The following is a 21644-nucleotide window of genomic DNA, read 5'->3' as shown; positions in this document are numbered from 1 at the left end:
TTGTTAACAATTTAATGTTTTCAAGAAGAATGTAAAATACTTTCATGTGAATTCTAATCATTTTGCTTATCATGCATTTCACATCTAATAACTTTCATTTACAATGCGTGCTCTTCATGCAAGCTATGTTCAACTTATGCCACATTCCACTTAAAATGGTAAAACTGAGTCAAGCAGTTATGATTCAAAGCACTGTGGGAAATCACATTTTATCATGCCATTCCTCTAAGACAGATATCTCTAAAATTAAAATCATTTACTATAAATTCAGTGTCCTTTATACCTGAGATTAATTGATAGTTTGTATTTCTAGTATTTAATTTTTTTTTGTCTTCTAAGTTCAATAACACTGTTACAAAATTGGACAATTATACTTTAATTGTCCTACAAACAATATCACAGAGGAGATAAACTTCAGCTGATGTCCCTTTATCAAATCATTTGATAAAGCCCTGAAAATGTTTCAATACATGTAGTATAACTGAGAACTTTTCTTAATGAAAGTATTACCAAGAGTACATAGCATGTGTTAGTAACTTATTTCTAAAGCATATCATCATTATGTGTATGATTTTTTAAAAACAAAAAGAGCATGTGGATTCTTAAAGATTTATCTAAAAGAAAAGAGTGTGTATAGTGTGTTTATATCCCTTACCTGATGCTCCTTGAACTATGCTTTTGATCACTATTTGCTCACTCACACCTATTTGTAATTCTAAATGTTAGTCATTTTTCCAGAATTATATCCACAGTTTCTTGATTGCTTGATTAGTAAATACATATCAGGACAAAACCTAATTTTTTAAAAAGGCACATTTAAATCTCTGCTCTCAAAGACATCAAAAAGATCCATGTTTGTTCCTGAATTGTTGGTTTGAAATGTCTATATCTATAGAATACAGATAAGTATGAGAAAGACTCCACTTAGATCACACCTAACATCAGTTAAATAAAAACACAGACTTTTTTAAAAAATATTTTTTATATTTTTTGTTCATTTTTTATTTATTTATTTGAGAGTGACAGACACAGAGAGAAAGACAGATATAGGGAGAGAGAGAGAATGGGCGAGCCAGGGCTTCCAGCCACTGCAAACGAACTGCAGGTGCGCCCCCTTGTGCATCTGGCTAACATGGGACCTGGGGAACCAAGCCCCAAACCAGGGTCCTCAGGCTTCACAGGCAAGCGCTTAACCGCCAAGCCATCTCTCCAGCCCCAGACTTTTTTTTTTTTTTTTTTTTTTTTTTAAGAAAGACTCTCAAGTAGTCCAGGCTAATTTTTGACTTTCTATGGAGCTGTTGTAATTACCTTCATGTTATTGGGACAAAATATCCAACTGAAAGCAGCTGATGTTTATTTTGGGTTTACTTTGCCTTATAGTCTTAAGGGGAAGCTTTGTGGCAGGGGAAAGCATGACACATGCAGACTGAACATCACTCCTGGCCACAACATATAGAAAATAGCATCAATTTTGAGCCAAGCTCTGGCAAAGGGGAACTGGCTATAACAGCCCCAAACTACCTCCAGTACACACCTCTTCCAGCAAGGCTCCACCTCCCAAACTGCCACCACTTGAAGACCAATCATTCAAAAAACATGAGTTTATGGAGAGCATGTGATTTAAACCACCACAATAGCCAAGAATTACTTTGACTTTCTGATCCTCCTGCCTCTACATCCTGAAGGCTAGAATTAGAGATATGGACCACCATGCTTAGTTTTATGTTCTGCTTGAGATTGAACCTCTAGCACAGTGCATACCTGACAAGCACTCCATCAACTGAATTCATCCCCTGTCCAAGATATATATATATTTAATTATTTTCAAGTCTTCAAAATACTGTTTTCTAATTCTGGTAGAGCTTAAATAAATCAGTTTTTATATAATATATATTATATTTAAAGATCAAATTTGTCTTCATATATTGAAGTGTCTTCATATGTTATAAACACTGCTAATCAAATGAAGAAAGACTTCAAAATTTCTGGTAGCATAACATTATTTTCAATTAGCTTAGAATATAAGCCTGATATGAGGAATTTAAGCTCATCATTTTTCCCAATTATCTATTATAATCTCCTCATTAAAACAATCTAGCCTAGCCTGAATATATAATTACAGCTGAACAACTTTTCTGGATAAAAATATTCATTGTCATAATATGTACTACAAAGCAATTATGTAGTTTTTAAGCTATTCATAAATTTACCAACTACAGAATGCACTTACCTTTCATCTATGTAAAACTGAAACTTCTATCATAAAAGTGGTATCTGTTTCAATACTTGGACAAAAGTTATCAATCAAGCCTGCCTTTGTTCATTTGCTCCATTTAGTCTGATGAATACATCAGGCTTCAAAGGTATATTTTTATGTGGAAAGTTCATGTGATACTTTCTTCAAAACAAATAAAAGTTCAAAGTCACTCAGGTGCCTGGGAATTGCTGAGGTCACTGAGCATGGGCTGTGAAACCAGGCCAGCAAATGCTGCCCAGGCTTCTGCACTTCAAAGGGAAATACTGTTTGCTATTCCTACAGATGATCTGCTTGAATGCCTTCCCTCTTTATGCAACAGAACTGTTTGTAAACAGGCCTGTAAGAATACTTCAAAGGAAATTAGAAATTTATTAGGTAGATGAGTATCTCTTGGGCTAAAAAGAAGCTAAAAATGACATTATAAATTGTTTTCTTCGACCTCCTAGCTACCAAATAGCCTGCTGTCCCATTTGTAGATTACAATATAGAAAAAAGATGTTGAAAAAGAAGACAGTTTCAGACTGAAAAATGTTATATTTGGCTCAAATTCCACCAACTCTGTATGACAAGCTATGGAATCCACATGGTGAAGCACTTTAATTAAACTCATGGACATATTTATAATGTATTCAATGAGGATTAAATGCAAAATTACTATAAATGCTATCCATTTTTATGATGTTGTTGACTACTGATAAATCCTGATCATGAATTTTCCTTATCAAGCACCTATCCTTTACACACTTTTATAAATTTTCTTAATTAATACATATGGGGGGTGTGGTAGTTTAAATGTAAATGAATGTACTCCATAGTCTGAAGTACTTCTGTTTAAGTTTGATCTTGCAACTTAAGTTTCCAGCAGCTGCTGGAGAAGTCACTAGGGAAGGAACTTAAGTCCACCCCTAAGGTGTGTTCAGAGCTGGTTTGGGCTCTGGCTGTTTGTGCTTGGTGGCTGTTTGATGTGTCTCTCTGTTTCATGCATCTATGGAAATGATCAAGCTTCTTCTGGCATTGATGCTATTTCCCCTGGATTCTGTAAGCCTGAAATAAACTCTTTCCTTCCATAAGCTGCTTCTAGTTGGGTGTTTGTTCCAGCAATAAAACATAACTGCAACAGGAATAATAATCTTATTCCTCAGTAATAATTTGGGACTGGCCTCCGTGCTAATACCAAGGTCAGAATAAGGATTCCATTTTAGAAGCAAGTAAAACAAATTGAAAATAAGAAATCTTTATTTTGCTAGTATTGTTATAATTATATTTAGTTATTTAGTTATTGGGTTGAATATCCATGGACACAGTATTACATTTCAATAAAAATAGATGGACTATTTGGCGTACTCAAATGTTAGCATTAATGTAACATATATTCATAAGCATTTTAAAAGTTAGTGATAGGGCTGGAGAAATTGCTTAGTGGTTAAGGCACTTGCCTGCTAACCCTAAGGAGTCTGGTTCAATTCCCTAGTACCCACGTGAGCCAAATGCACAAGGTGGCACATATGAAATTCATTTGCAGTGGCTGGAGGCCCTGGGGTACCCATTCTATCTCTTTCTATCTGCTTCTTTCTCTTTCTTTCCCCTTTGTCTTTCAATAAATAAATAAATTATAAAATAAAATTAAAAAGTTAGTGAGAGTAGAATTATCATAGTTTCAGTTACAATTCTAGTTAATAACTAACATGTGTGAGACCCAGAGTTTGATACCTAGCTCCACAAAATTACAAAGTTAAGTCAATAATAGACATATTTTAGAAATACTAATATATTAATATTAAATATAATTGTATTCATTATTTAAATACTTGTTTAATAATTGCCAAATTTGTTCCATGTATCATCTATGTATTTAGGAATATTGACATACAAGAAAGTCACTATACTTTGAAAGGTTACTATCATTAATAAGTGAGATTGATAAGAATAATTTTAAATACTTAAAATAAGAATATCAATATTTGTTGAAATATTAATTTTTAAAATCCATAATATTCTCAATTTCCTGAAAATAGTTGCATGTGCATTTATAGACATGGAAACATAATATGCTTAAAGAGAAATCAACAAAAATAATTATCAAATACATTTTATGCAGTACTATATCCACTATTAGATCCCACACACTCTGATACTTCATCTGCAACCTGTGCTCATGCAGACAATGCCCACACACAAGGAAAAACAAAGATATTTAGCTGGGCGTGGTGGCACATGCCTTTAATCCCAGCACTCTGGAGGCAGAGGTAGGAAGATAGCTGCAAATTCGAGGCTGCCTTGAGACTACATAGTGAATTCCAGGTCAGCCTGGGTTAGAGTGAAACCCTACCTCAACTCAAAACAAAACAACACAAAATAAAATAAAGGAAGGATTGCAAACTACAATCTGGACTAATTTAGGATTCAGTGGAAAGGGAATATGGAGGGGGTCAAAAGAAAGAAATGGGAGGGGATTTTTATCAAAATACATAATGCACACAAAATTGGCAATATAATGATCAAATGCTTATTGTATTTAATTTTCTAAAACATTTTCCACATTTGTATTTAAAGATGTGAGCCAAAAGAGCTTCCCATTTCTCAGCACATCTTTTCCTAATGAGGGAAAATCAACCGAATTTCTACCCACTTCACAGTATAAACAAAGATGTCATCAATTATTAATCAACCCGTGCCTCTTTTCGGGACTTTTGATACATGCATACTTCACACTGGACAGATTGTGGTAGCACAATTTAAGAAATTATTGACTGCTAATTTTCTGTTTAAATTAAGTGAAAGTAAAGTTTCTAATGCACACAAGCATATATTGATAACAGATAGTTAAGCATGTAAATTATTTTCCATTTGTGTATATAATTGATAATTAAATAAAGAAAATAAATATATTGCTTCACTTAAATAGTTGAGTGAAATATCCTTTTTAAAAATCTATCATTCAGGGCTGAGGTAGTGGCCCAGCAATTAAAGTATTTACCCCTCAAGCCTGAGTACCCTGTTTGATCTTCAGACCCCATGTGGAAAAGCCCAAACTGTGGCTGGCTTTTGTAATCTCAGTGATCTGGTGCAATATGAGAGGCTGAGACAAGAAATTTCCTGGCAACTGGATAGAAGCACAGCAAGCAACAACGGGGGCTATCTAGAGAAACATTGGTTCAAGTGTGGTGGGATGGCAAATACCAAGATGAAAGTAGTCTTCTGACATCCACACATACGCCATGACAGACAGGCATGCACTGATGCACGCACGCAGGCATGTACACACAAGCACAACAGTTCTTTTGAAAGGATTCAGTTTCTAAAAAATAAAATAAAATAACAATATTTTAATGTAAGATTTTTATTATCTTGATTTTCATCACAGGTGAAATTTACCCAAAGATGTATCACATCTGCTTCTTCTTGGTGACATATATGGCACCCCTATGTCTTATGGTGTTGGCTTATCTGCAAATATTTCGTAAACTCTGGTGCCGACAGGTATGTGATATCAAGTAATTTGCTTGTGTTTGCTTTAGGATATGTCTTAAACAATTTAAGAATACATTGAGCTGCTGTCATGTGCTCAACAGGGGGTTATTTGTTCTTCTAAACCGAGACTCTAGATGTGAAACTGCATCTTGATTTGTTTTAGTGACACATCATGGAATGTTTTAAATTCTTCTTTTTGGAGTTTACATTTATAACAACGATTTTTTTATTATTTATTTATTTATTTATTTGAGAGTGACAGGCAGAGGAGGAGGAGATAGATAGAGAGAGAGAGAAAGAGAGAGAGAGAGAGAGAGGGAGAGAATGGGCACACCAGGGCTTCCAGACACTGCAAACAAACTCAGACACATGTGCCCCTGTGTGCATCTGGCTAACGTGGGTTCTGGGGAATCAAGCCTCAAACTGGGGTCCTTTGGCTTCATAGGCAAGCGCTTAACTGCTAAGCCATCTCTCCAGCCCTACAACAAAATTTTAATCATAGTAATTAACTGAGTTAATTTTTGACTGGAAGTAACATTATTGATTTTACTTTGCATTAGAAGTAATAAAAAGTTCTTTTGAGTTTCTTGGAATATCGTATCAAGTTAAAGAACTTACTGAGTCACCTCAATTCACTGAAAGCACCTCCAAAATTTTAATTGTTCCTTATGAATGAGTCTTACTTTCAACCCTTAGTATTTAAGTATTTTTTCAAGATCTTTTACTGATTGAATCCAAACAGCTCTTGAATTTTTCAAATATCATATGTTTTATAATTTTTAAATTATCCCTCTTTCTCTGTTTTTACCAAGATGATATTTCTGGCATGATATTGTAAGTAAAACCAGCAGCAAAGTAGGTTAGCAATCTACTCCTCAAACCTTTTAACGAAAACCAAATAAACAAATTAAAAAAAAAAAACCATGAATACTGTAAAACTAAGAAGCAGTTTCCCTACTTCCCAGCAACAGTTTTCTTTGACTTGTCTAGTTCTCCATAAAGCCGATGTCACAGATCCCAGGGTGTTTTGCCTCTTGTGTTCTGCACAGCACGAACTGTTGTCATCACACCTCGAACTGTGGTCATGATCAATTCTTACAAACTTATTCTGATTCGTGTCTCCTGCCCCAGGTACATGAGCTCCTCCTCCCATTTCAATCTCTATTTCCCTTTTCCTCTTTCTCATCCTCTCTCCTTTCCCCCATCAGTCTCTTACACTCTTCCATAGTCTTAACTGGGGCTGGAGAGATGGCTTAGCGGTTAAGTGCTTGCTTGTGAAGCCTAAGGACCCCAGTTCGAGGCTTGATTCCCCAGGACCCACATGAGGAGTTCGTTTGCAGTGGCTGGAGGCCCTGGCGTGCCCATTCTCTCTCTCTCTGTCTGTTTCTTTCTCTCTCTGTGTCTGTTGCTCTCAAATAAATAAACAAAATTAAAAAAAATATAGTCTTAACTGCCTGCCCCAAATTCACGAGCTTTACAACTGTATTGATTAAGATCATGTCACAAGCTGAGGATAGGCTCTGGCTCTGCCAGTGTAAGTGAATGCCACTTCCTGGGACATATAGTTCTGGCTCTGAGGAAGGGGATAGTAAGGCTGCAAGAACTGTCTAACACATCTTTAAATAGATGCACTGGTATATCTTACATCTCATTACCTTTCATTGACCATATGTTTAAGCTTGACAGGAATGTAAAAGGGAGTATTATGTGATGAAAGGGACAAATCACAGCTGGAGAAATAAAACATGGAATGAGAAAGCAAGAAAGCATAAAAATTAGACTCCAGAGACAGACAGCATGAATTTAAACTCTCACAGTGCCACTTAGTAGCTAAATGAAGTTGGTTAATGACAAATTTCACCATCATTTTTAGTGTGGTTGGGCAGCAGCTAACTCACATTTGTTATACATAAATGGAATAGGGATCTAAAGCATCAAAGGGGCTCATTGAATAAAGTGTATTAACAGTACCTACTGTAAATTGGCCTTTTAAATAATTCTGCTTATACTTCTAATTTGGCAAGTGTATATTGAATTATCACACATTGATTTTACATTGAATATTTATTTTCCTTGGTTTTCCCTTGCTAGGCATTGAAGTTAAGGGTTTGAGCATACTAGGCCATAGTACTGAGCTGTATTTTCATAAGACTATTATATAGCTTATTAATGATTCTTTTAGGTTTCACCGCCTGTGCAATATTAAATGATGACAGTACATTCTAGCATTTATCTTTGTAACACTCCAATTATCACATGCCTACTATGTATCAGTGGTTTAGTAAATCTTTTATTTTTACCAAATGAATAGAAGAAAAATAGAAATTGCTGGGATTTTAAATAAATGAGGCAATTAATTGCCCCATTACTCAAAGAAATGTCTTATAAAAAATTAGAATATGACAAAATCTGAAAGAAGAAATAATATTAATAAACAACATAAGTACAAGTATTTTAGATTGAGAATCTGATGAAAATATTAGATATCAAGACCATCCCTATTCCATATTTTACTGGTATGAATTATATATAACAGAAGTTTATAGTCATTTGCTTAAAAATTTATGTTCCTTTATAACTTCTTAAGAGTGAAACATGGATCTGTCTTGTTATATACTGTCTTTGTACAAAGAATTTAAAATATGTTTTTGAATATATGGTTGACTACCATGCCAGAGAATTTATTATCTAAGCTTATATTTCTCAATTTCCTGAACTTTAAAATAAATTTGAAATTACAATACAGGCTTAGAAATAATCCACATTTTTGGTAAAATATCTCATTCAGTACAAGCAACAAGATTCAGAGGATTTGCAATAAAATGTCTGAGCTGTGAAAATAAACATTTAAAAACAGATTGGAATGGGAAATGGAAATTTCAGCTGAGCTCACTTTAGCAGCCAAACTAAAGTAAATTAACCCCAAATGGGTAATTATATAAAATTCCACTTGAGCAACTTTCCATTCCCAAGTGTTAGTGTCTATAAACAGAGATATCAGGCATTGTGAGTGCCATAGGCTACATCATGAGAAGCATCAAGTGAGGGGCTTATCTTATTTGCTTAAAGTTACACAGAAGTGAGCACTCTGTTGTATAATTCTGAATTAGCACAAGATTATTAGACAGCAAATTGTATGCCCCCGCCTGACTTCCGCAAGACTTTAAGCATCACTAAAAGAATTAGTTATTGTTTTGGTATGATCATTAACTCACGCTTCCCTTTTCCTTAACCATATGATTCAGATAAATTTCTCGTGGAAAACTGCACAGTCTCTTCCCTCTCTCAAGGCCTCACTTTAAGAACTTCTTCATCTTGGATTGCTTGGTCACATGTGAATATATCAGCATTCTTTTCAGTCCCTAGCCTTAAGATAATTCAATTTGAGTCATATATGGAGGGTTTTTTGTTATCATTATAAAAATATTTGCTAAGCATTTATGTAGTCACTAGTACTATGTACATGCTATGGGTGTGCTTGGAGTTTGATTGGTTTCAACTTTTCAAAGACTTTGAAAGACCTTCCATATCCTAGTTGTATTCACCATTTCTTCTGCTACACTTTATTATCTGCAGTCTCACAGAAGCTGTAATTCATACAGTAATACTGAGTGATAACAAATCAGTCTAGTCTGAGAAAAATGATATATACGAAAAAGCAGAATCAAGAAGATAATAATTTGTGTTCAAATAATGAAATAAAGTGTACAAGGAGGGCTGGAGAGATGGCTTAGTAGTTCAGGCATTTGCCTGCAAAGCCAGAGGATCCCAGTTCAACTCTCCAGGACCCAGGTAAGCCAGATGCACCAGGGGGCTCATGCATCAAGAGTTCGTTTTCAGTAGCTGGAGACCCTGGGGCACCCATTTTTTTTTCTCTCTCTCTCATAAATTAATAAAAATAAAGTTTAAAGAAAAAGAGTACAAGGAAAGATAACTGCTTAGTTAAACATTAATCTTAGTATAAAGGTGTTTAATTTGCAATTCTTTTCTGTGTTTATCTAGACCAATGGACAATTGTGTAGAATAATAAAATAGATTGTAATATATAAATATATCACTTGAAGAAAATATGAAGGACATAGTAATACTAAAGGAATATAGATTTTTTTAAACTATCAAAATTAAAGCAGCATTAATCCAAGTGGCTTCTTTGAACTAAATTGTTTATTTTAACTACTAAGGAACATAATTTTTAGAAATATCTAATGAAGGAAATGGGGAAGAATAAAAACAGAAACTACCAGAGGAATATATGTAATATAAATTGGTTCTTCTCAATAATCACATTATATATATAGATACTAAAATATTCAAACCAGTAATATCTAGTTTTCAGAATAGTTAAAACCATCAAAACAATAAAAAGAAACTATGAGCCACTTCCCATCAGAGATGTGTTCCACGTTAAAAAATACAACTATCACCATTGGGAAGCAGTGGGAAGCTAGCAATGCAAACCAGAACAGGAGGAGCCCTGATGTGGCTGTGGTGCTGTGCTTATATGAGAACTTTATCAAAGTGCTATAGTGCATAAAAACATTTCATATTGTCAAAAATGAATCTACTAGAAGCATATAACAATCATAAACCCATGTGAACTTAACAAATGAAATCCAAATACACTAAGCAAAACCTAATTCACTGAGGAAGTGCATAAATAATTTAACAATTGACTTCATGCCTCCATTTGCAGTAATTACTGGAAAATATAGGTTGAAAAATCACAAAAGAAATATAAAATTATCAACTAAGAGACTACCTTACTTGACTGGTATTTATAGAACTCTACCAAAATAGTAAAACATACATTTTCCTCCAAGTTCAATAGTCCCAGTACATATTAAAGGTAAAAGTAGCAAAATACGTATTATCCCATGACACTGCATTATATTAGAAATTAGCAACAGGAAGATATTTGAAAATTCCCCAGATATACAAAAATTGAACAAATGTTAAGTAGCTATTAGCTATAAGTAGACACTATAAAAGAAACTAAAAGTTATTTTTGAATGAATAAAAATGCAATTGCAGCATATATAGTATACATGTGGGATTTATCAAAAACATAATTGAAAGGAAAATTCATAGCCTTAAGCATCTATGTTTTCTGAAAAATAGGTTAGAAATCAATAACTATTTTTTAGAAATAGATAGGAAATGAACACGGGTGAGGGCATGGACAAAATGGAGTTCACTGAGGCTGAGAATAACATAGTGAGCTGGTGTCCGAGGACCAGCAGTGCCAGAATGCCATGCTGATGAGCAGGGTGAGTTCAAGGATGAGGAGGGAGGGGCAGGGGGAGGACAAGGCCTTAGAACTTCTCCAGTGTGCTGTGCTGTGCATCACAGTGATTTTATTTCTTTATTTATTTATTTTTTGGTCCTCCAGCATGGTCTTTCTATTTGTCAACTATGTTGCTCTGTTTTGCCTCTGTCAGAAATTCATGTGTGATATAATAATGTGGACCTTCTAAAGTTCACAGTATTGTCTGTTAAGATATCTATACTAATAAAAGGCATGTTTATAAGACCTGTAAAAAAGCTAAACAAATTATATGAATTGTGTACGTATATATGAAATGAATCATAGAAAACAGCGGGAATGGCATAAAAAAAGTGGAAGTTGGTACTTTAAGATAAGAGAGAGCAATAGTTTCCATTTACATCAGTCAAAAAAAACATAGAAATTTCAAATCCCTAAAATAAAAGGTAAAGGGCATCCCTCACTGAAGGTATAGTCAAAATCAAAAGAGTGGAAAGGTCAGTTTCGCAACAACTTAGAAAACTTAGATGAAATGTACATGCATGGAGAAAAACAAATTATTTAAACTGGCTCAGTGCAATTAAAGTTAAACATATATATATATATATATATATATATATATATATATATATATATATATATATATATATGATAAGACATGGATCCATCATTAAGACAATACCAAGCTCTCTCTCTCTCCATACACACATCATGTGCATATATATATATATATATATATATATATATATATATATATATTCCATCATTGAATTATACAAAATATTTAAACAATTACTAACATAAACCTTCACAAACTTTCAAAAATTTGAAACCAAAGAAATAAAATGCTTCCTCCTCATTATGCTAATCCAGATCTACAATGACACCAAAACCAAACACATCACTAAAAATTAAACCCATTTATAAATCCAGTTATTGAGGCAGATGTTAAAGTTCTCAATAAACTACTATTAGTAAGTGTTATACAAGACGACCATGTCATTTAACTCAGCAATGGCAAGGTGTGTTTGACATATAAAACTCAATGCATTGCTCCACATTAAATGAATGAAGAAAAACAAACAATAGAACATAGTAAAATCATTTGACAAAACACACTTTTTATAATAAAATCTCTCAAGTAAAAGATTCTACCTCAACTCCTAAGACATGGTAGAGGAAACTGAGTGGGTAGATGAATTGAAGAGAGACCTCTCAACAGAAGAGCAAATGTATAAATATATAATAAATTAACAAATGTATAACAATACATTCAATATCCTTAGCCATCAGAGAAATGCAATTCAACGCTGCCTTGAAATATCTTCTCTTCCAATCAGAATGACTGTCATCAAGAAAATAGTCATACACAGAGGCACTGCCTCCCTCCAGTAACTGACAGCTACTCCCACAATGGAAAACCCGCAACCCCATGGGAATACCACCAACCCAACTGAGGAGTGCCTCTAGCAGGAAAGGGGCAGAGGGGAGAGAAAAGATGGTACCAACACATGATGTATCCACATATGTTCTCAATAACAGATAAAACAAAGTAAGTGAAAAGAAAACAAACCACTGAGTAAGATGCAGCAGAAAAAGAACCCTTATACATGATTCTTGGCAATGTAAATTAGTCCAGCCAATATGCATACTATTACAGAGTCTTCAAAGAGTACAGCACATACAGTACACTGCACTTATACTCTAAACACACACATAGAGAGAAAGAGAGAGAGACAGAGACAGACAGACAGAGAGAGAGAGAGAGAGAGAGAGAGAGAAAGACAGAAAGAGAGAAAGAAAGACAGAAAGAGAGAAAGAAAGACAGAAAGAGAGAGAGAAGAAAACAAACAAAAAACCACTATAGGATAGCTCTTTACCTTAATGAGGTAGTTAAAAGTAAAAGAAATACAGACAATTATTTCTTGTGAAAGTGAGAAGAAATTGGAACTTCATAAACTGTTATTGGAAATGCAGAAGATATAATTACTTTGGAAGATAAAATGTCAGTGCTTAATATTCTTAAATAGTGATTACATTTCCCACCAATTTAATTTCTAGGCACACAGCCAAAAGAATCTATCTCTAAATAGAAACTTGTGCTTCAACATTCATAACAGTACACTTCATAGTAGACAGCATATAAACATAACTTAGATATTTATTGATGGATGAATGGCTGAATTAATTGTGGTATATGTCCATAATAGAATATTACTGTTCTATAGAAAGAAATAAAGTACTGACACATGCTACACTATAAATAAATCTTGAACCATGAAGACAGAATCCAGGTTCAAAGGCAATATATTATGTGATTCTAACTACATGCAATATTTATCATTGGCACATATACAGAGACAAAAAGATTTATACTTGACAAGGCATGAAAAATGGGAAAATGGGGAGTGATGAGTTTGAAGCAGTGTCCTGGTTTGCTGAAAATGTTTTAGAGTTAGGCCAGTGATGATGTGGTAACTGATCAACTCTACAAGCAGATTACACATTCCTTGTTCCTTCTCATTAAATGGATGAAGTTGTAAGATGTTAATTATGTCACAATAAATCTTCCTAAAAGTATAGAACAAAAATAGTGTCCTTTAAATGAAAGAAATAAAATATGGAGAGCATTTCTTTTAGACAAATTTGTTGATCCTTCAGGGATGAGAAAACATACAGCTTGATATGTTGATTCCTTGAGCGTGTAATGAGAAGTAAACAACATGTGTTTGTGAGTAAAGATTTTAAGGGCCAACAGACATCCAAAATTGAGAGTCTACTTACTAGAAACTACAGATAAGACACCTGAGAAAAGAACACACATCAGTGTCTATAAAGCAATGAATGTCCTGCAAGATAGAATAATGCTGAAAGACAACAGAACTAGAGATGGGCAAGGAGCAGAAAGCCCAGGTTGTGGGTTGGGTGGAAGGATTCGGATATCAGTTGTAGTTTGTACAACCCCAAATGGGATCTACTTGTGAGGAGAATAAGAGAAGGGGCCAAAAAGTGTTAGGATCTCTTAATAAGAAGGTAGCATGTGGACATTGATTCTAACAGAGAAGTGCCACAAAGCTTGTCAAGAACTGATGTTTTTATGGAAACAAGTTACTAGATGATGGAACACATTCATGGTCAAATACCACTCAGTGTGAAGGGAACACAGTTCCATTATCCTGCCAGATATATAAATGTGTATGAGCTACTGTTTCATAGCATAGCACCTTTAGTATTGCCTGGTGTCTTGGCAATATAAAGCAGTGTAGTCCATATACTCTTTCCTATGTCCTACTATGTAGTTTTCAGATTCTATGCATTTGGAGTAGTTATCTTCCCCTTTTCAGCCATGAATGATATGTTAGTCTCTTTACAACCTCACATTATTTTTATTTTTTATTTTTGGTTTATCAAGGTAGGGTTTCCCCTCTAGCTCAGGACGACCTGGAATTCACTCTGTATTCTCAGGGTGGTCTCGAACTCAGGATGATCCTCCTATCCCTGCTTCCCAAGGGCTGGGATTGGAAGACGTGTGCTACCACGCCCAGCTTATATTTTTAAATGATATTTTTAAAGAAATTTTCAAATGTGATGAATTTAAAATGCACAACTTTATTCTGGAATACATACAATGATTCCCTAGGAAAAAATGAACTTGTTGTTTATTCACCCCAAAAAGGGCTCTATGGTTGCTTCAATGTAAATGTATGCCTCTCATAGCCTGAGGCATTTTTTAATTAGAATTAAGCTTCCTATGCCAGTCTCCAGCATCCTGTTGGAAAAGGTGTGTCACACTGGGGCGTGGATCTTGAGCACAGCCCTACTAAGGTTATTCAGAGTCAGTTTGAGCTCTGGTTGCTTATGCTTGTTGGTGCTGGCAGTGCCCTGTCTCCTGTGTAAGCTGAAGAGAGCCAATTTATTCTGACATGGTGAAGCACTCCCAAGAATCTCTAAGCCGGAAATATACCTTTTCCTCCCATAAGCTGCTTCTGGTCGGATGTCTGTCCCAGCAAAAAGATGGTAACTGTAACAGACTGCGATGACATTACAAAGCAAAATTGCACAAAAGTGCAATTCGGGTAAGCGAGTGAATCAACGGCAGATGCAGCAGTGCTAAGCCCATCTCAACCCTTTACGGCTGTCTCACGGAAGCTGCATCATGGAGTCCTCCTTCTGGTTCACCTTCCATTCCCTATATAATGTAGCTTCTCCCAAGATCGCTTGCAGCTGGGGGAGTGCAGACAGGAGCAATAACAATAGTTGGAATCCCAGGTGAGGATATTGTGACCCTTCCTTCCTCCACTTACTAGAGTGTGTCAGTAGCTCTATTTCCACAGCCATAGAGCTGGAAGTCACTGTGGTGCTACTTCAGAATTGCCATGGTTACAGGATAAGGCATTGTTTACTCGCACATGGCATAATATTATGCTGAGAGAAAAAAAAATACCATAACACACACACACACACACACACACACACACACACACACACAGGGGGGAGAGAGATTATCATGGCCTGAAATCAGATATTAGTCTAATAAACAATTATATATCTTGTCGATTTTTAAAGAAAAACTAAAACTGGTGCTTTAATTTCTAAAAACAAGCTCTCAACATCTGTTTGCTGTGGGATTAATCACACTAAAATCATGGATTTCTTAGGAGGACTAAAGCTCACAGTAGAATAATTTGCTGTTAAGACTTCTATGTCCAACTTAATTTTCCAATTGCTTGTTAGTATAAAAAATGAAATTGGTTTTTGTTTGCTAATTTTGTGTACTATGTGTTGCTAAATCCACTTCTGGTGAGTTTTTGTTAACTTCTTACGATTCTCTTTGAAAGCAATATTTTCATTTCAGTGGAATCAGTCTCTGTGGTTAGATGAAGTATAGAACTTGCTAAACTTCTAAACCCTCCAGTACCATTTTGGGTGAATGTATTTCTGAAATTCATCCTCCCATCCCCAGCCTTGGAAAACAGCTTCTTCCTTCCCTACCTCACACATGGTGGCCATAGGCTTTGCATCCACACTCTTATCAACTTCAGCAAATGCCTTTCTAGAGCTAATTTACTGAGAATTTTCCAAAGTCATAGACAGATGTTGGATTTTTGAAATGCTTTTCCTTTATTTTCTCAAATTAAAATATTTTTGTCTTTCATTATACTAATAAATACACAAGTTAATTTTTCATGGTTGATACAAAATTGCATCATGAGATAAATGAAAATGTCAATAACAGAAAAAAATAAAGATAAATAAGTAAAAAATACATTCAATTAAAGCTAGGTTGCTGGAAAACTTCTGATTAATAAATTGTCTTTTTGTATTTGTTATATCTTTCTGACTCTTACATGATAATACATTTTAAAGATTTTTTTTTTCTATATTCAAGATGTATTGGGTTAGTGGTTTTCATTTCTTGTCATGTTTTTGATCAGCAAGGTAACTGCACCCTCAGAAAATTTGTTAAAAATACTTTCATTGAACTTTATAAAAAAGCCAAAAAGTTTTATATCTTCTTACTGCTTGTTAGAATTTATTAATGAATCCATTTGGGCTTGGCATTTTTGGTAGCTAGGTGTGTAACTATCAATAATGTCAGTTTTGGTAATCTTGGTTGGCAGAGTGATTTGTCTATTTCATACCAGTTAGTGAACACTGGTTGTTCATAATATTCTTTTCCCTACTTATTGCCTGCAAATGCCTTTCCCTTTTTATTGGTTATTTCTTAGGACAAAATAATTATAAGTTCCTTCATTTGCATGGTAGTTTAAGCTTATCAATTTGCTTGCACCTCACTCTAGGTATGTTATCAAAGCAGAGCTGACTTTCCAATTCACAGAAAACGAGAGAAGTGGTGAGCTTGAGAATGTGCCACAGTTAGGGACTTGAAGCCTGCACTGCAATGCTGGGAAACAGCCATGCAAGGACAGCCTTTCAAGATACCACTTTCATGGCTTTACATGTAACAAAGCATGAATTTAAAAATTACTGACTCCTTTCTACATAAGTTTACAAAAAGCAAGCTTTTCACAGTTACAAACACAAAAAGATGAGTTGTGAATTGGAATAGGCCTAAGTGAACATTACGGTTTTGCACATATTGAAGACATAGATTTCTGCATGTGTAGTAATTTTAAAGAGATGCATTGAAGATGACTCAAGGATATTCACAGTTCTTGGAGCTCAGTTAATGTGACTCCTGATTAATTTTATACTTGTCAATGGAGGAAGAGTTGCAGGATTCAGCTTCTTCTGCCCTTAGGTCATAGTGACAAGGGACATCACTGTATTTCTTTCTTCTGCTTTTAGGGACCATAATTCTTCTCCCTGAGGAAGTTTCTCTTTATGAGCACTGTTTCTGGTACTTCCAGAAATCATCGGATGCAGGTTGCTGGTTCTCTCTTTCAGAGTAGCACTCAATAATAGAACCATAAATGTTTAAATGATCTCTCTGACATCATCTAGGAATCATGTTAAGACCAGTCAGCAGATATTTCCACAGCTTACATGCCAGCATCGATCCAAGAGTTTCTAAAATTCATTGCTGCTTCTTCAAAAGTTTTCTGAAAAAATTAGTTCCTTTTTAAAAGTAAGAACTCTGTCATATAAACACATTGTAATCTGCTGGTTTTCCCTGCCTTCCATGTTTGTTTTTTTTTTGTCTGTGCACCCTCACTCCTATTCCACTCAGGACTCTCTTTCAAGGTTGTCCTTCTTCTGTTTATTCTCTCATTCCCTTTTCCTTCTTGTCCTTTATGTCAAAGTTTTGATGGGTTCAGAGGACTGCAAGTCATGTGCTGGTATCAGTATCCACTGTGAGGTCATAAATTCACCAGTCAGTTCATGACAGGAGGACAGTGTTCCATATTCCCACCAGGTGCTCTTATTTTTCCATCCCCTCGTCTACAACGTTCCCTGAGCCTGGGAAGGTGTGGCAGAAATCCCTTTAATGTCGAGCCTGTTATTTTCTGCTTTGTTGGTGTTTGAGTCTTTTCGGTGTCTAGGACCATCTCCATAGAGACCATAGAGAAGATCCTCTGTGTAGCTGTTGTGTACTAGAGTCCTCCATTCAAATGGAAATATTCTCTCCTGAAGAGAGGAAGGAGACTCTGGGGCTTCAGGAAATCAAGTCTTGGAGACCAGAAAAGGGTCCCACAACCAACCTTCAAGGTTTTATGAGTTGGAACCTGGGGGAGAACGTCAGGAAGGAAGTTCCACAGACTCAGGATGCGCTTCCCATCATCCCAGGGAAGCTTCCTGCCACACTAGCAGTAGGTGCAGCTCATATACAACCTGACACTCCTGTGCATTGCTCACTGGGGCTCGGTGGGTGTGACAGAGATGACTCCTCCAGTGCTGGGCAATCAACTTTCTCTTCTTGTCATTTTGATGAGTCTTGGGTCACCCCAGTATTTGCCACCATCTGTAAAAAGGTTCTCTGTGCAAAAGTGAGAACAGCATTAATGAAAGAGCATAAACATATGCATTGCAAATGCTTTTGATGGGCCTGTTTCTTTAGAAAGGGTGTAACAGAAGAAAAATAGTTATTTGCTTTTATCTTTGTCAAGCCCATGACTTGGATGACTAAGCTGGATTTACTCCTCTGTGAAAAGGATTGTCTATTTCACAGAACTTTTCAGTTTAAATTCCTAAAGTGGTTTTGGTTTCAGGACATCATTAGTTGGTTCTTACAGAGAAGATGGCCTAGTGGACTGCTGTATTATTTCCTCTGTGAGGACATCAAGTAAAATAATCTTCTCAAATTAAAGATTATATAACACTGTGATGTACATAACATGTGTTTAAGGGACTGGATGGATAATTGAGTCTGTGCACAAAGATAAAAGTAACAGTTGAATAATCTTAATAGAACTAGGACAACCTTATAAGTGTGCTTGTTTGTAAATGTTTCTTCTCTTTTCAAATTGCACATCTTAATTTCTTTAATTCAAAAAGCATTTTCTTTGGTAGAACTTTCTGCTAATGTCAAATGACTGAAGAGAAATGTAATAGTACAGGTATTGTAACTTGTTACAGATTCTAGCTATATAAAATGTTAATGTAAGACCATATTTGAAGACATTTTGAGAGAATGGATGGAAAAACTTGTTTTAAACACTTTCATAAATACAATTAGCAAGTAACAGAGAGGTGTTTTTTTTTTTTTTTTTTTTTAATTCCTTCCATTCGAAGATTCATTTTGTCCAAATCTGAGAAAGGCAGAGAATCTAACCAAGAGTAGCTTGTCAAGTGCCATATCTCGTTCTGGCAGCAGATGGCAGTGTTGATGCATCAAAAATCCTCTCTGGTCACTTTCCACTTCTGCCCTTAAGGTGATTTAAGGTATGCCAGCAGAGTGTAGAATTTCTTCAGTATGATCTAGTTGCCATCCCCTTAGCATTCCCCTTCCAACGGCTTCCTTCAGTCTTTGTAAGGACATACTTTCTCGGCTGCTTGTTCTCTTTAGAACTTGGCAAAAATGTCATGTTTTCATTTTCATTTAACTACTCCCCCAAGCACCTACTTGGCATTCCCCTAAATGAAATCCAAGAGCATACTCAGTCTAGCAAGTGGTGTGGAGAAACAGACACCTGAAACCGCAAGTCTCTGGCTTCTGGGACACTTTCTCATTACCTCTCCAATGTGGAACTTCCTCAAGGCCGCATCAATGAACGCTGTGCTCCTGTTTTTGTTTTTCAGATTCCTGGGACCTCTTCTGTGGTTCAGAGGAAATGGAAGCCCCTGCAGCCCACGTCGCAGCCTCGAGGGTCAGTGCCACAGACCAAGTCCAGGAGTAGTGCTGTGGCGGCGGAGATAAAGCAGATCCGAGCCAGGAGGAAAACCGCCCGGATGCTCATGGTGGTGCTCCTGGTGTTTGCAATCTGTTACCTACCCATCAGTGTCCTCAACGTGCTCAAGAGGTAAGGCCTGGTTACTGATGGGAAACGAAAAATAGTTTGACATTTTCATTAAGATGATGTTTGTCTGAACAGAAAAAAACAAACAAACAAACAAAAAACTTTCTGCCTAGGTACTTTGTCATGCCAAAAACTTAACTGTGTTGGTATTGCCACATGCTGTTGTCTGTATGGTGTGTTGAGAAAATGGCACTACATAAAACACATGTATGTCCTTTAACCTCTTGAAGCTAACTTCTAAGCCTAAATGTTCTAATAAAAAAGAAGACATTTGTTTTATTTATTTATTTTTTTTTTTAAGGAAAGAGTTCTTTTTTGATGAGAACAAATGAATTTCCCAACATGGTTATCAATGATTATATTAGGATAAGAAGAGGCAAAAATATTTTTTTTGTTGTTGTTTTTAGCCTAAACAAAAAGTAATCAAAGAAAATCTGTATTACACTTTAAACAGAGATTAAGCAGACCACACAGGGTTCTGGTTATATTTGTGTGCATTTGTAAAAGGACAGATTGCAAAAGAAAATCTTGAAGTCACTGAAGCATGTTCACTATCAGTATTAATAAAATTATAGACTTTCAGTGAAGCAAAGGTCTACAATATGCTACATTGTAAATGAAGCTATCACGTCCAAATCGCTGACCAGGGACACGAAGAACAGGTGCAGAGGCAGCCTAGAGACAGCAGTACACAGACAGCCAACATTATTAGGAATTTTCAGACTACTGCACATGGACTGGTCCCAAGGCAACATTAATTCTGTTCATAATAGACTTTGAACTTAACCTGGAATTGCTCCTCTCACTCTTCCCCAGTTCAAAGTTAATATTGTATCCTCACAGCTGGGGACCTTGGAGAGGCAGATTTGGCACCATTTGAGCTAAGGGTGGTATAAGCAGCTGCATAGAAACTTCTTGTGTTGCTTGACAGCTTCTTAATGGAGAAAAAAAAAAAAGGAAGTGAGCTTTTGCACACTAACATTATAACCTTAAAGCTCTGACTATCGGCAGCTTGGGTTACTGAGATGTGTGAGCTCACAAAACAAAGGACATCATATTTCCCTACTTGTCTGCCTGTGCTCATATGATCATGTTCTTGCTTACAGAAATCTCAGAGACTATGCCCGTCTGTGTTTTCTGCTCTTAGCCCTTAAACAATGATATTGGGCAGAATATCTCCTCCTGCCTTTTCTCTGCTTCCATTTCCTTCTCCTCCTGCTTTTGTTTGTTAGCTTAAATTCAGGCTTTAAAAATGGATACACCAAGCTGGGGAGATGGCTTAGTGGCTAAAAGTGCCTGCTTGCAAAGCCTGCTGGCCCCAGGTTCAGTTCCCCAGCATTCAAACACAGCCTGATACATAGAGGCACAGGCGTCTGGGATCCCAATGCACCTACAACAACAGAAGGTGGAGCCAGGAGAATCTGAAGCTCCCAAGCCAGCCAGTCTGAGGGTTTGCAGTCTTTCAGTTCCTTTGCAAGAGCAAGAGATCCTGTTCCAAAGACAGTGGAGGCCATGCACCTCTAAGTTGTCACCTGACAGCCACCATGGTACTCATGGCCCCCTCCACACAACTAAATAAATAAAAATTTAAAAAATTGGATTCAGCATGCCCTGGTTTGCTCACTTGAACTTCCTGTATTTCAGTTCTCTTACATTTTCCTTTTGTTGTTTCTAAATATCCTCTTGTCAATGTAACTTCATTTATTCTTCTGACTTAAGTACTTTCCTTTTCTAG

General features: G+C 35.9%; 1 protein-coding gene across 1 annotated transcript in view; it reads left to right on the top strand.

Annotated features, from left to right (window-relative positions):
* Nucleotides 1-21644, top strand: part of Hcrtr2 (hypocretin receptor 2) — a 107293-nt gene that overhangs the window by 74484 nt on the left and 11165 nt on the right. The window contains exons 5-6 of the mRNA XM_004668188.2: nucleotides 5622-5737; nucleotides 19692-19912. Of these exons, the coding sequence (XP_004668245.2) occupies nucleotides 5622-5737; nucleotides 19692-19912 (337 nt within the window). The remainder of the gene's footprint in view (nucleotides 1-5621; nucleotides 5738-19691; nucleotides 19913-21644) is intronic.

This window comes from Jaculus jaculus, chromosome 8 (genome assembly GCF_020740685.1).
Source record: "Jaculus jaculus isolate mJacJac1 chromosome 8, mJacJac1.mat.Y.cur, whole genome shotgun sequence".
In the NCBI taxonomy this organism is placed as follows: domain Eukaryota; kingdom Metazoa; phylum Chordata; class Mammalia; order Rodentia; family Dipodidae; genus Jaculus; species Jaculus jaculus.
Note: the sequence above shows the minus strand (reverse complement) of the source record. Positions and strands in the feature narration are given on the sequence as shown.